The 12,349-nt window shown below is 40.1% G+C and overlaps 2 protein-coding genes across 2 annotated transcripts; both read right to left on the bottom strand.

Moving 5' to 3' along the window:
• Positions 1-5,725: 5,725 nt before the first annotated feature.
• LOC137874843 (uncharacterized) lies at positions 5,726-7,192 on the bottom strand. Its single transcript, XM_068713811.1, has 6 exons — positions 7,123-7,192; positions 6,662-6,988; positions 6,365-6,406; positions 6,103-6,213; positions 5,946-5,989; positions 5,726-5,848 (listed from the first exon to the last, which is right to left on the bottom strand). The coding sequence occupies exons 1-6, from the start codon at positions 7,166-7,168 to the stop codon at positions 5,726-5,728; spliced, it is 693 nt and encodes a 230-aa protein (XP_068569912.1). The 5' UTR covers positions 7,169-7,192.
• A 2,230-nt stretch (positions 7,193-9,422) lies between these two features.
• Positions 9,423-10,929, bottom strand: LOC137874950 (uncharacterized). Its single transcript, XM_068713933.1, has 6 exons — positions 10,860-10,929; positions 10,378-10,719; positions 10,140-10,181; positions 9,899-9,991; positions 9,708-9,742; positions 9,423-9,597 (listed from the first exon to the last, which is right to left on the bottom strand). The coding sequence occupies exons 1-6, from the start codon at positions 10,903-10,905 to the stop codon at positions 9,478-9,480; spliced, it is 678 nt and encodes a 225-aa protein (XP_068570034.1). The 5' UTR covers positions 10,906-10,929; the 3' UTR covers positions 9,423-9,477.
• Positions 10,930-12,349: the final 1,420 nt, after the last annotated feature.

Here is a 12,349-nt window from a genome sequence, read left to right as displayed (position 1 = left end):
GGCTCTAGGTGGGGCCACGCCCCATAGTCCTCTATAGGCCAGCCACCACTGGTCTCATCCACAGCATGTGTGCAAAATACTCACCACAGTTGTAACTGCCTAGCACTGATTATTTGCTACTTGCCACATAAGCATGTAGGCAAACGGCTTGGAAGGAATCATTTTCAAGATAACAAACATTCAAGAACATTTACCACTTTCAAATGTTGTTCCTTTGGCGTTCTGCTGTTTGATCCACAGTTAAGGACATGAATGGCTCCAAACACAGAGAGAGTTATCTGTGGTGTCGTAAGACAACATTTTGAGCAGCAACTGAAGGTATTGATGGTCACATACAACTAGAAGTAGACAGCAACAGTTTCTCCTTCACTGTTTGTACGTATGGCTGAGCAAACACTCTGTAATTTGTATAAACTCTACGTAGTCCTGAGCCAGGAGGTGCAGGGCTGCTTCTATGAAGTCAGGTGACGCAGTGTGAAGAGCGACAAAGTCCATGTGAGGAGGAGGTCGGGGTAGATACATGAGTCAAACAAGCACAGGACTCTCACCAGAGGAGATCGCTTTTACCTTACTTTTGTTACGTTAACAACGCCATGTACGTAAAAAAATCTATTTTTGAACCAAACCACGATCTTTTCCTAAAGCTAAACCAAGTGGTTTTGTTGCATAGACAGGTTCTGCACTGCAGGAGCCCCAAAGTCGTTGGCAGGTTGCTGGTCACTATTAAAGACTTGAGACCTGGTGACAATCAAAATGGGTCAAACTGAATTTAGTTTAACTGTTTTAACTTTAAAGAGTTGATAATCTGCACAATGATAAAACTCTTTAAGGGAATCTTACTTTCACACTTGCTGTCCCCGTCATCATGTGGCTCACCACTGCCTTCTAATGGAATGAAGAGATCAGTCTAACGTGGCAGATTTACATAAAAATTACATGATATTGCATATATATGATATGAATTCTTACAATTATTTAACAAGGTGCTGCTCTAATTATTGTTGATTAAGAGAGTTTTAGGAATGGTAGAAGTAAAGTTGGATAATTTGGCTTTTTGGACTTCAGCCGGCTGATTTTGTTGGTGAGTGCTCCATTGTGTGTCTATAAGAAAAGTAAGTAATGAACGCTCTGTTCTTCCTGTTAGATTAAGAACAGTTTAAGAGAGAAGCAGTTATTTTTTGAATGAGCTTTTAACTGTTTCTTCGTCTCAGCATTTTTGTCTGAAACAATTTTGAGGTAGACTGGTGTTCTTATCTTCTCCAAAACTGCCATTCGTCCCTGTAAAGGCAGAGGCAGCTTGTCACTTGTCCTGCACGCTCCAGCTGTTGTGGGGAAAACAAGGTTTGAAAAAGCATGCGTACGAAGTGCTATTCAACAAGTTGTAAATGCGTTGGCAATTCACGTCTGTGCACTCACCTGGAATTCAGCTAAAATTAAGTAAATAATATTAATTCTAAATGTGTAGCGTAATCCGACAAACGCAAGGTTTCGACCTGGGATCTCTGACTGAACGGGACTCGATGCAGAACTCCTCAAGCAGATAGTTGAGATGGAACAACGTGCTTTGCATCAACAGTTGCAGACGGTTCATTTGTGTCATTTGCTCTTTTTTCAGGATCGTCGTCAACTGCGTCGCCGCTCGCCGCCTCCTGATGCACGTGACACTATCCTCTCCCTGTCTGTGGCTGAGCGCGTTGCGTTCCACTGTGATGCTCACAGGAGGAACCGAATTACCGACGCCCACGTCTGTTTTTTGTTTTTTATTAATTTGGGACAGTTTTTACTCGTTCCCCCCCCCCTCTTGATTGTTTTAGTTTGTCATTGTGCTGTAGTATTTTTTTTTTTATGCTTGACATCTGAATTAGGCGTTTTTTTAATTTTGTACATATACGTTTAAAAACTAATTAGTGTTCTGATGTTGTGTGTGACCTTAGAAAGCTGATCACTTCAGCAGCAGTCTAGGCGATACTTGTGACTGTAGGTTTAACTGAACTAAATCATGGTATTAAATCTAATCTGCACGTTGGTTCCATTGTTACGCTTTCCCATCGAAAACAAAACCGCCATGTGGCGTTGCTGTGAAAATTCAAACTGCTAAGACGTATGGGTTTGACAAATGTAGAACGTAACCGTTAATAGGACGGTTACCGCAAAGCGTTCACATGTACCTGTCCATTGTCGAACTTGTTTTTAATAAACGGATTTGTGCAGTAATGTTGTTCTCGTGCCCAAACTCATGCCCTGCGCTAAAAAAAAAGCTCATCAGTGTAACCGCTTGAATTGACTCGAACACTCTTAACATCTGCGAAAGGATCATCGTCTATATTTAATAACACGTTTATTTGTGATGCCTCGTACAACAAACTAGTTCAAATCGTTCCGCTGATCTAAAAAACCATCTCTCCTGGTCTTGTCTGGAGTGCTCCAGCTTTCCTCATTCCCCAGCTTTAACTTTTCCCCTTCTAGTAACAAAATTGAGTCTTGCTCACATTAGGGCTAAAGTGAAGAAGGGCACAACACAGTCCTGCCATTCTCCACCAGGTGAGGTTGCATAACTGGGACTAGTTTATCTTGACTCGGGGGTGAGAGGACGTCAAAGGCTGCTGCAGACCTTCAGAGTGAACAGGTAAGTCGAGGGCCTCAAGGACCACTGAAGCAGGAAGTACTGCAGACAGCTCACATTTACCTTTCTATATCAGTAGTCGACACACAACTATCCACTCAGCTGTACATCTCTTTATAGCATGTGTGTGTGTGTATATATGTCCATTTTTAGGCATTGCCAGCAAGTGGAATGCAGACACCTGTGTTCAGCAGGCTTTAAAGAGAAGCAGTCGGGATAGCTCGGTTTGGCTCTTAAGAGTGACTGAACAGACCTGACAAAGAAGTACAGTCTACACTTTGTCTTGCAGACATGCATTCATAAACTGTTGTAAAACATGAAATCATTATAGAAACTGATTTTACACAAACCACTTCAATGGATGACAAATGTACAGTACTTTGCATTGAGTTGCTGTTTTTGGAAGTTGACCTGTATGAATAAACTATTTCAATCACTAACTGTCCCTGTCCACTGATGTACTGCCACTAATACTAACTAGTGTTTTCCTGATTAGCGTCTTGTTACTTCTTTAATGCCTTGTTTGTGATTTCCTTTTAGAAAAGACTTCGAAAGACAGTTTAATATTTGGTCCACAAACCTTTTGCATGAGGGTGTATTCACAATAAATATATTAACTTGAAAGCAGAGTCACAGTAGATCTGGAGGGTGGATGTCACTGGTTATGATTTAATTGTAAAACACTGCAAAATTAGGTTTTTGTAGTCCTAGCCCAGGCCTGTGACACTCGTACTACTAACATCCTGAAACAGAAGCACACGGAGAGAGAAGCCCCTCAGCTTTCTACAGCTATTATAGGACCAGCTAGTTTTCACTATTGGTTAAGTTTCAGTGCTGTTAATGGAAAATACTTTTTTTTTTTTTGTCGACACCTTAACATGTTTTCTAAAACATATTTATTTCTGAAGTCAGGCCTTTTATAGAAATAAATATCTACTTCTTTATTTTTTGTAGATGTAGCGTTCTGTCTGGGTGGAGTTTAAAATGCTTTACTTTCGTTCTTCCTAATCTACAGACACAGTGAACATGATCACAGCAGTTCATTCTAGCCTGATAAGAGCATTAATGTGTGGCTTTATTAATTTACCACATGAGACTATTGCCCCACAAGCTGGATTACATGAAGTTTATAGAGAGCTGATGTAGAGTTGTGTGGTTTGGTCAAAGTATGTGTAGTCCAGAAAATATGTCCATTCATTGAGTTACGGTGTGTTAAATCCATCCCATCATTGAAGAATGTCTGAATGGATATTACTCCAAAGATCAACAGGTGTTCGTTTTGTTTGGTTGTGATGAAGGCCAGTGTTGTGTTGAATATCGTTTCCCTGTTCAGTGTTTCCACCGACACAAACCTGAACCGGCCCTTAACCCTAACCGTCACCACGAGGGGGACACTATTCTACAAGGGTACAGACTTCAACATAACACCGGTCTTTGACACTTTAAATGTAATTCACTGACCGCACCGTTTATCACCACAATGAAAACAAACAAACACGCAGGGCATCAGTACTCATGCGTGACCTCCATACTGCATGCATGAACAGTATCAGCTGAGCTCAGAGCACACTGTGTCACTCACTCCACTGCTGCAGACCTCCATTCAAGTGAAGTGATGGTATCGCCTTCTGACAATCAAAGAGAGGAGATGAGGCAGGAGAAAAGGGCAAAAACTTACATACCACCATGAAACTTCACAGTTGATAACTTACACAGAGTTTTTGTATTACAAGTTTTCTGAAATTTTATATTAACATATGCAAATGATGTATTATCTTATAAAATATGTGCTAGTTTGCATACTGAAAAATGTCATCTGAAATATGAAGACAGGTTCTACATTCTAGTTTAATTTTGTTGACATATTAGAGTCAAGAGTTTTTACAGAACACATTTTGGATATCTCTTTTCATCACTCGACAGCCATGAAAAAAAAATATTTTTTTGTCATATTTGTAGGAGTAAAATGTTCTATAAATCAGACTGAATGATATATGAACAAACCCCTTTGTAAAAACCTTCAGAATATAGATAGGAATGAAAGTGGAGAGTTTGGAGTATTTATAGAAGTTTATTGCTCAGAGTACAAACAAATAGAAAACAGCCTTTATATGTATTGTATTATGTATCTAAGAGATACATATCACCATAAAACTTTACCAGTTGATTTTTTACATTAAGACAATTATTTCTTGTATTACAAGTTTTCTTAAAATGTATGTGTAAATATTGAAATGATGGATTACTTTGTCTACTTGAAGACAAAGTAATAAAATAAAAACCTAAATGTGTATTTTACGTGTTTTCTTTCCACCAGTCTGAAAGAAAACATGTAATGGAAGCAAAATAGCCCAACATGTCAATATTAACCAGAGCATATACTGACTTTAAAAATAATATCAAAACTAAATATAATTGAATACAAGACAACACTCGTCAAGAACCCGCCTGAAGTTTCTTTCGACAACCGAACCAACGACAGTAATGATAACCGTCTGCTGGTGGTATGAAGGCAGGGGGCTTACACACAGCAAGGACGAGGCTTGTGTCTCGCGTGAGAGAGGTCAACAACGTTGACACAACATGGACATGAAAATGAGCGTCGATGTCAGCAGCGGGTTGAACGGAGCGTTGCGCAGCTTGAGCTAAAGTGTGGCCGTCACTGACATTGTGAAAGTGGGAATGGTTGCATTTGAGGCTGTGCAGCGTCTTCTCACCCATTTCAGAGGTTGAGAGCTCTCATGATACAGATCCAGACACCTCATACCCCACTGGTTACTATGGTGATGTACTGTGTGGTGCACACTGCACTATCTCTTCCTGTTAAATAAATGTGTTCCTGTTTGAGATGTGCCAATTTAATCAGATGTATTTTTTATTTTTTTTATATGATTGAGACGACAGCTACACTTCCTCATCTAACTCACCAAACTCACCATAAGAGAATCTAGACGTTAGGAACGGATACAGAAGTGTATGAGCATGAATAATAAGCATGAATGACAATATTGTTACAATGATCTCTGACACAAAGTCAAAGTCTGTTGCGGTCTTAGTAACTTTGACACTATGATGGTGGTTTGATGATGGTGCTTCCTGAGTCTATCTGGTGGCTGAATAGATAGTATTTGTCTCCTCTTCATTCTCTGATGCAGGCCGGTGGTTTCGTTTAGTTTTCGGTTGAAAAGACAATGCTGCGTAGTTCAGCTCCTCTGAGCCCTGGTTCTGTAAATAACAGATAAAGACAGTGTCATGATCTGACGAATGATTTGAGGTGCCTGCTGAAATACAAAAAAAAACTTGTGACAACAAAACGTAATACACGTCTCATCGTTGTCCGTGGTGGATTCTGCTCCTCAACACGAGCTGAATGACAGAAACAATCTGTTCAAAATGATTGCTGTTGATGCATTTTGATAAATAGGAAGTTGTGGAAAAAAAATGATGTGAAAATGCAATAAAGTTAAGAACAATCATACCTTTCTGAAGCTTTTTCACTTTAACAGCCAGACCAATGATGACCGAAACAAGCAGAACAGTCAGACCGGCCAGGATCAAACTCACCAGCTCTGCTGTTCTATCAAATGGTTCTAGAAGGAAGATCATTCAGTTAGTTATCAACCCTTAAAGACTTGAGACCTGGTTACAATCAAAATGGGTCAAACTGAATTTAGTTGAACTGTTTTAACTTTAAAGAGTTGATAATCTGCACAATGATAAAACTCTTTAAGGGAATCTTACTTTCACACTTGCTGTCCCCGTCATCATGTGGCTCACCACTGCCTTGTAATGGAATGAAGAGATCAGTCTATTACTTGGCAGATTTACATCAAAATTACATTTAATAAGATTCATTTTAATTCATATTAATAGACAAAATTGCACAGCAGATTTTTTATGAAGGAGGAAGACATTTTTTTAACTATCAATTACTACTATCAATACTATGAATTTCACCGAAATGAAATGTGAAGTTGATAGTTCTCTTTTAAAATGCCACTTCAATCAAAAACAGAGCAAACATTACGACAATCTTACCTTGAACCTCTAAATATGTTGCATTAAAAATAACCGGGTTATTCATCAAGTAATATCCACAGAAATACAGTCCAGAGTCGGATGAATTCACTTGTTTGATTTTGAGGAAAACAGTAGAGATGTTGGTTCTCATTTCAAATTTTCCATTTTTAAATCCATCAGAGAATGTAGCATTCTCAGGAGGCTTGTAGATGAAGCAGATGGAGCGGGGCTGGGATCCCTTGACCACTCTGAACCAGAATATCTGACTAGGAGAACTTGAAAAGTTGGAGCACAGCAGTGTGACTTCTCCATCAGCCTGGACCTCCACAGTCTGACACTCAGAACCTGAAACAGAAACAGACAACAAGAGATTTACTCTCAATTAAACAAAAGGAACATGGACATTTCCCTTAAATCAGCAATCAATTTCAATTCCGGTGGTTTAAACTTATCAACGTTATCAATGCAGTTGTACTCACAGAAGCTGCAGAGACTTAAAGCTGTTATCAAGGTGAAGTTGTTCATAGTGCGTGTGACTGAAGCTCTGCAACATCTGTAACAGCTTTCAGCGAGAGGAGGCGGTGTTTAACATAAAGATCATCAGACTTCTAAGACGTAGCTCAACATTCCCGCCTTCTGTCTGTGAGAAACGTCACATTTTCTGTGTTATCTACTGATGCAGACTTGAGTGGTTTACCATAAATGCTAAAAATAAAATGTTTGTTCTGCAAAAGCTTTTTTTCCATGCCTTAAAGTTACTATGAGGAACTTTTAACTGGTCATGAAACAGTTTCAATGTAATACTGATGCCTCTAAATGACACATAAGTGAGAAGATTGGCTATTTCTATAAAGTGATTCTTAGTACTCGTCATCGGAGCCACCGGGTCGGATTCCACACAGAATCGGATGAAATCATACAGGTTCACCAGAAACTCCCTCAGACTCCAGCGGGACGCCGGCAGCAACCAGCCCACAACGGAGGCCCAGACCGCATGGGCCCACTGGAGGACAGGGAGGCACGGGAGAACCAGAACCAGGACTGAGAGGGTCCGACTGTCAGACCCAGCTGCAGTAAAATGAGAGCTTTGCTAAAGGGACTCTGGTTCTCTGAAACACGACCACTTACGTCTACAAGGAACGCCAAAATCAACACAAAAGGAAAGTTCCTCGTAGTAGCTTTAAGTTTCCAATAAAACAGCAGTTTGTCTGTGAAGGTGTGTGATACTGTCACATATCTGTTCACATCTTTACAGCAGGGGATCACTGAGCTGATGTCCAGCGGCCGACACACATTACTGAAATTGAAAAGGCCGTAGACAGTATTGATTCGACAAGCATCATTTCCACTCTGACTTGCAGTTCCAGTTGTGTCCTGAGTCTCTCTGGTGGCAGTATGCTCAACACAGAGTAACACAGAGTTTAGTACAGTTAGTGTCCTGACCCTCAGATCCTCCACTTTCAGGTATAAGATGACAAACCACTTCAACTGTCTGAGAAGTTAGAGGGAGGTCAGAGACTTTCTAGTGGGTTGGTGGCTCAGTCCCCAGACCATGAACTCTCCTCTCGCTCCCCAGACCTGCCATCCTCGGACCATCCACTAGATGCACCGGGACAAACTTGCCAGTCCCGGTCACATGACATCCCCTCCCACCTACACACCTGTTCTCACTTTCCTCATCAGACCTGCATTTTATAACCGTCCCTTTTCCACACACTCCTTGTCAGTTCGTCCTGGTTGCTGTGAGCTTCACGTCTGTACTTTGTCTGCATTTGGATTCAATTTGTCTTTTCCTCAGTTGTGACAGCATCAGTGTTTTAGATAAAAATACTAATCAAATGAGCTTTTAAAATCATTACGTTGTTGGTTATGGAGTTGACCAACAAATCCTATAAGGGTGCTAAAATATGGTTCACACTACTACAGACATGTGAGAAGAAAAACAAACAAGAAGTAGGTGAGCACCAGTAAAGCTCACCACAAGGCTGAACATGCTGTGATTAATTCCAGGGAGAACAGAATTAGAATTGACATCTCATGTTAACAAGTCTTTTGAATAAACAATCCAGTTTGTCTCTCTGTGTCCAACAGACATGTCCTATTATAGAACATATGACACACCTAACACATGTACCCATGTGACACCTGCATGTTTTTTGTCAACGCCCCCTGCTGCTGCTGCCGCCTGCTCTCGTTCTCTCTGCAGGCGAGGCGCAGTTCATCTTGAACGAGCCTAATGTTAAAATAGGCCCCTGAATGAGAAGACGGGAACAGGTTCTGTGTTCTGTTTGAAACAATTTTGAAAGTCTTTAACTAGGCAGCAACCTCCACTTGAAAATGCAGAAGTGCCTTTTACTTACATTACTCACGGTGAGTACATACATTCAGAAAAAGAGAAATACATCTATCAACCAATCTTAAAAATACAATGTATATTTTTATATCAGAATGCAACAGACTGACATCACAATTGAAATATTAAGTTTCCACATTGAGGTTTTGCAGAATCTCTTCATCTGTTAGACAGAAGAAAGTCAGCCAGTGTTCACGGCCTCATTCCAGATTTTATTCTTACAGAACTTGTAGAAAACAGACTTCATCATCTTCCCCTCAGTGGCTCTCAGAACACACTGTTCCTGTCAATCCACTGATGTGTACCTCACTACATCTAGCTATCGTCTATCTGGACAGTCAGACACGATGATCACGACAGAGAGGCGAGATATTAAAAGCACATGTTTAATTTTATTTATTTTCAACAAGAACAAAACTCCTCCCATCCACCGCGAAAAAACACAGCATCAGTTTAATACGAGCATCAGTTCCACTCTAGTCTATCTGCTGGCAGCATAAAGAACACGAGTCTCCACTTCCCTCTCTGATGCAGGCCTCCTGTTCCTTGTTGTTGAGGACAAACTCAGCGCTGCATCTTTCTGCTCTCCAGAATCCAGGTTCTGTAAAGAGTGAACACACTAACACATGTCAAATAGCGTTTGTGACAAAAACAAAGCAGCCCCTCTAAAGTGTTGAAGCACATCACAGTAAACGATAAAAGTTGATTCACCTCAAGCTGCTGTGGATTCTGTTCTTCATTGGCAGCTGAATGAAAGAGACGATACGGTTTGATCTTAATTTACAATCCTTTCCTCAGACTTTAAAGCAATGCTGTAGTTCTTCATCATACTGACACACTAATGCAGAACATATACAAGCAATCAAACAAAAACAAGAGATCCAGTAGCTCTCATGAAGTACCTGTCTGAAGCTTCCTGACTTTAACAGCCAGACCGATGATGACAGTAACAAGGAGAACAGTCAGACCGGCCAGGATCACACTCAGATTTGTCGCTTCAACAAGAAAGATCATTCAGTTAGTCTCTATTTCCCCTTAAAGACTTGAGACCTGGTTACAATCAAAATGGGCCTAACAGAATTTATTTTAACTTTAAAGAGTTGATAATCTACACAAAGATAAAACTCTTTAAAGGAATCTTACTTTCACACTTGCTGTCCCCGTCATCATGTGGCTCATCACTGCCTTTTAATGGAATGAAGAGATCAGTCTAACGTGGCAGATTTACAATAAAATTACATGATATTGCATATATATGATATGAATTCTTACAATTATTAACATATTACATTATTAATAAATATTTAGCAATATAAGCAGAAAAAGAACAAAAACCAAACAACGGCTATCAAAAGACGCAAAAGACTTTGAATGACCTTACCTTCAACATTTAAATGTATCACATTGAAAGTTGGAATCCCAGCAGCATAAAATCCACAGAAATACAGTCCAGAGTCAGATAAATCCACTTCTTTGATTTTGAGAGAGACAGTGGTGATGTTGGTTGTCATTTCAAATTTTCCATTTTCAAATCCCTCACAGTATGAAGCTTTCTTAACAGAGTTGAACATAACAGAGATGCAGCTGGCCTTGGTTCTGTTCTCCAGTCTGAACCAGAATATCCTAGATTCATATTTGGCAATGTTGTCAGACAGCAGTGTGACTTCTCCACCAGCCTGGACCTCCACAGTCTGACACTGTGACACTGAGATGAACATCCAGCCTGAAACAGACAACAAGAGATTTACTCTCAATTAAACACAAAGAACATGAACATTTCCTTTAAATACACTTTTGAATATGTGAATAGTCTCAATTGCGGTGGGTTAAAGTTACCAACGTTATCAATGCAGTTGTACTCACTGAAGCTGCAGAGACTTAAAGCTGTTATCAAGGTGAAGTTCTTCATGGTGCGTGTGACTGAAGCTCTGCAATGTCCACAACTGAACTGTGCTCCAGTAAGGCTGCTTTCAGCGTAAAGAGGCGGGGCGTGTCTTTTAGTTTTCCATCCTGCTGCTCAAACTGACCACATTAATGCTTTCAGGAAAATAGAGTTGATGCAAACGCTCAGCCTCATGAGTACGAGACAAGTTATCTTTCACAAAATTCCATCACATCCTAAATATCTTCACACCAAAGAACATAAAATATAGAGATGTACAAAGATATATCAAGGATTCACATAACCTCATCAAAAAGCTGAGAAGTGTCAAACGTGTGATTCAGAGTATCTTGACACTCTTTGAGGAAACTAAGTTAACATGTTAATGCCTGGCAGTATTTAGATGGGTGATGTTATTTCCCACTGAAGGGAATACGTATGTGCTGTAGTCCAGCCAGATGATGGATTGGAAGCACGGTCCACCTGAGACCCTGAAAGTAGCTGCCTACACATTGTGGCTGGGATTTGGCGAGGATCCTGTAGAGGCCACATGTCATGCTTTAGTAATGGACGCTGCGCTCTGTGAATGCTGTGTTTGGATTTGCAGATGGTGCTTGCAATGCTACAGCGACCATGCCATTGTTGAAAGTACCCTGCTTACTTGGCCGTGGATGGATGAACTAGATGCATTATGGTCTTATAGTATATAATAGTCTGCATCCAAATTTTGGTATTCAGTGTTGTTCTATGGACTGGTGATTACATGTTATAGTCCATTAATTACACCTGGGTCATAAAGACAAGGAAACATTGTGTAGTTGTTTTGGGGCAATAAATAGTGCAATCAGCCTTTGCCATTGATTCAGAATGCCACCCTGTAATATTGTTCTGTTTTAAATGAGGATGAAATATTCATTTTTGGGTTACATAGTCAGTAGCAAACTATAACAAAATGATTTGCTTATTCTAAATAAGCTAGAAATTAACTATAAAATGTTCAATTAAATGAATAACTTCTTGTTTTCTTTGGTATTTTTGTCATATACTGACATGCAATGATTACTGGCTACGTATGTTGATGTTGTCCACCGATATACGGTAACTAGTTTAGTCGCAAAAGCTGTGTGTGTGTGTGTGTGTGTGTGTGTGTGTGTGTGTGTGTGTGTGTGCTTCTTAACTAGTAACTAGTGTGCACTGGGGCCCGTCATAACTACCTTATGCCATTGCATTACACATATCCTCCAATAATCCTCCAAGGCCCAGCTCCCACATACACATGTTGTTCAAGGGTTCATTCAGTGTCAACCTGTTTCAGGCGTTGTTTAAGATGAGTGAATGCTCTCATATGTGATTGTGTGAGTTTGTAGCAGCTGTTGACATGTCTCATGAAGGTCAATCAGTCCATTTGAGTGAAGTGATGAGTGGATTAGTGAAAAAGTGACACAATGGGTTGAAATATGTATTGGAAACT

This window comes from Cebidichthys violaceus, unplaced genomic scaffold (assembly GCF_023349555.1).
Source record: "Cebidichthys violaceus isolate CVI_PGR_0920_01 unplaced genomic scaffold, fCebVio1.0.p SCAF_19, whole genome shotgun sequence".
Taxonomy (NCBI): Eukaryota; Metazoa; Chordata; class Actinopteri; order Perciformes; family Stichaeidae; genus Cebidichthys; species Cebidichthys violaceus.
The sequence above is the reverse complement of the archived record's forward strand: the minus strand, read 5'-3'. Positions and strand labels throughout refer to the sequence as shown.

Excerpts from the sequence above, each read along its gene's own strand:
- LOC137874843 (XM_068713811.1), bottom strand. The coding sequence starts at position 7,168 with ATGAACAACTTCACCTTGATAACAGCTTTAAGTCTCTGCAGCTTCT. Across the intron at positions 6,407-6,661 it reads AACATATTTAGAGGTTCAAG|GCAGTGGTGAGCCACATGAT; the intron begins GTAAGATTGTCG and ends TTCCATTACAAG. Across the intron at positions 5,990-6,102 it reads AGTGAAAAAGCTTCAGAAAG|CTCGTGTTGAGGAGCAGAAT; the intron begins GTATGATTGTTC and ends TCTGTCATTCAG.
- LOC137874950 (XM_068713933.1), bottom strand. The coding sequence starts at position 10,905 with ATGAAGAACTTCACCTTGATAACAGCTTTAAGTCTCTGCAGCTTCA. Across the intron at positions 10,720-10,859 it reads TTTAAGTCTCTGCAGCTTCA|GCTGGATGTTCATCTCAGTG; the intron begins GTGAGTACAACT and ends TGTCTGTTTCAG. Across the intron at positions 9,743-9,898 it reads AGTCAGGAAGCTTCAGACAG|CTGCCAATGAAGAACAGAAT; the intron begins GTACTTCATGAG and ends TCTTTCATTCAG.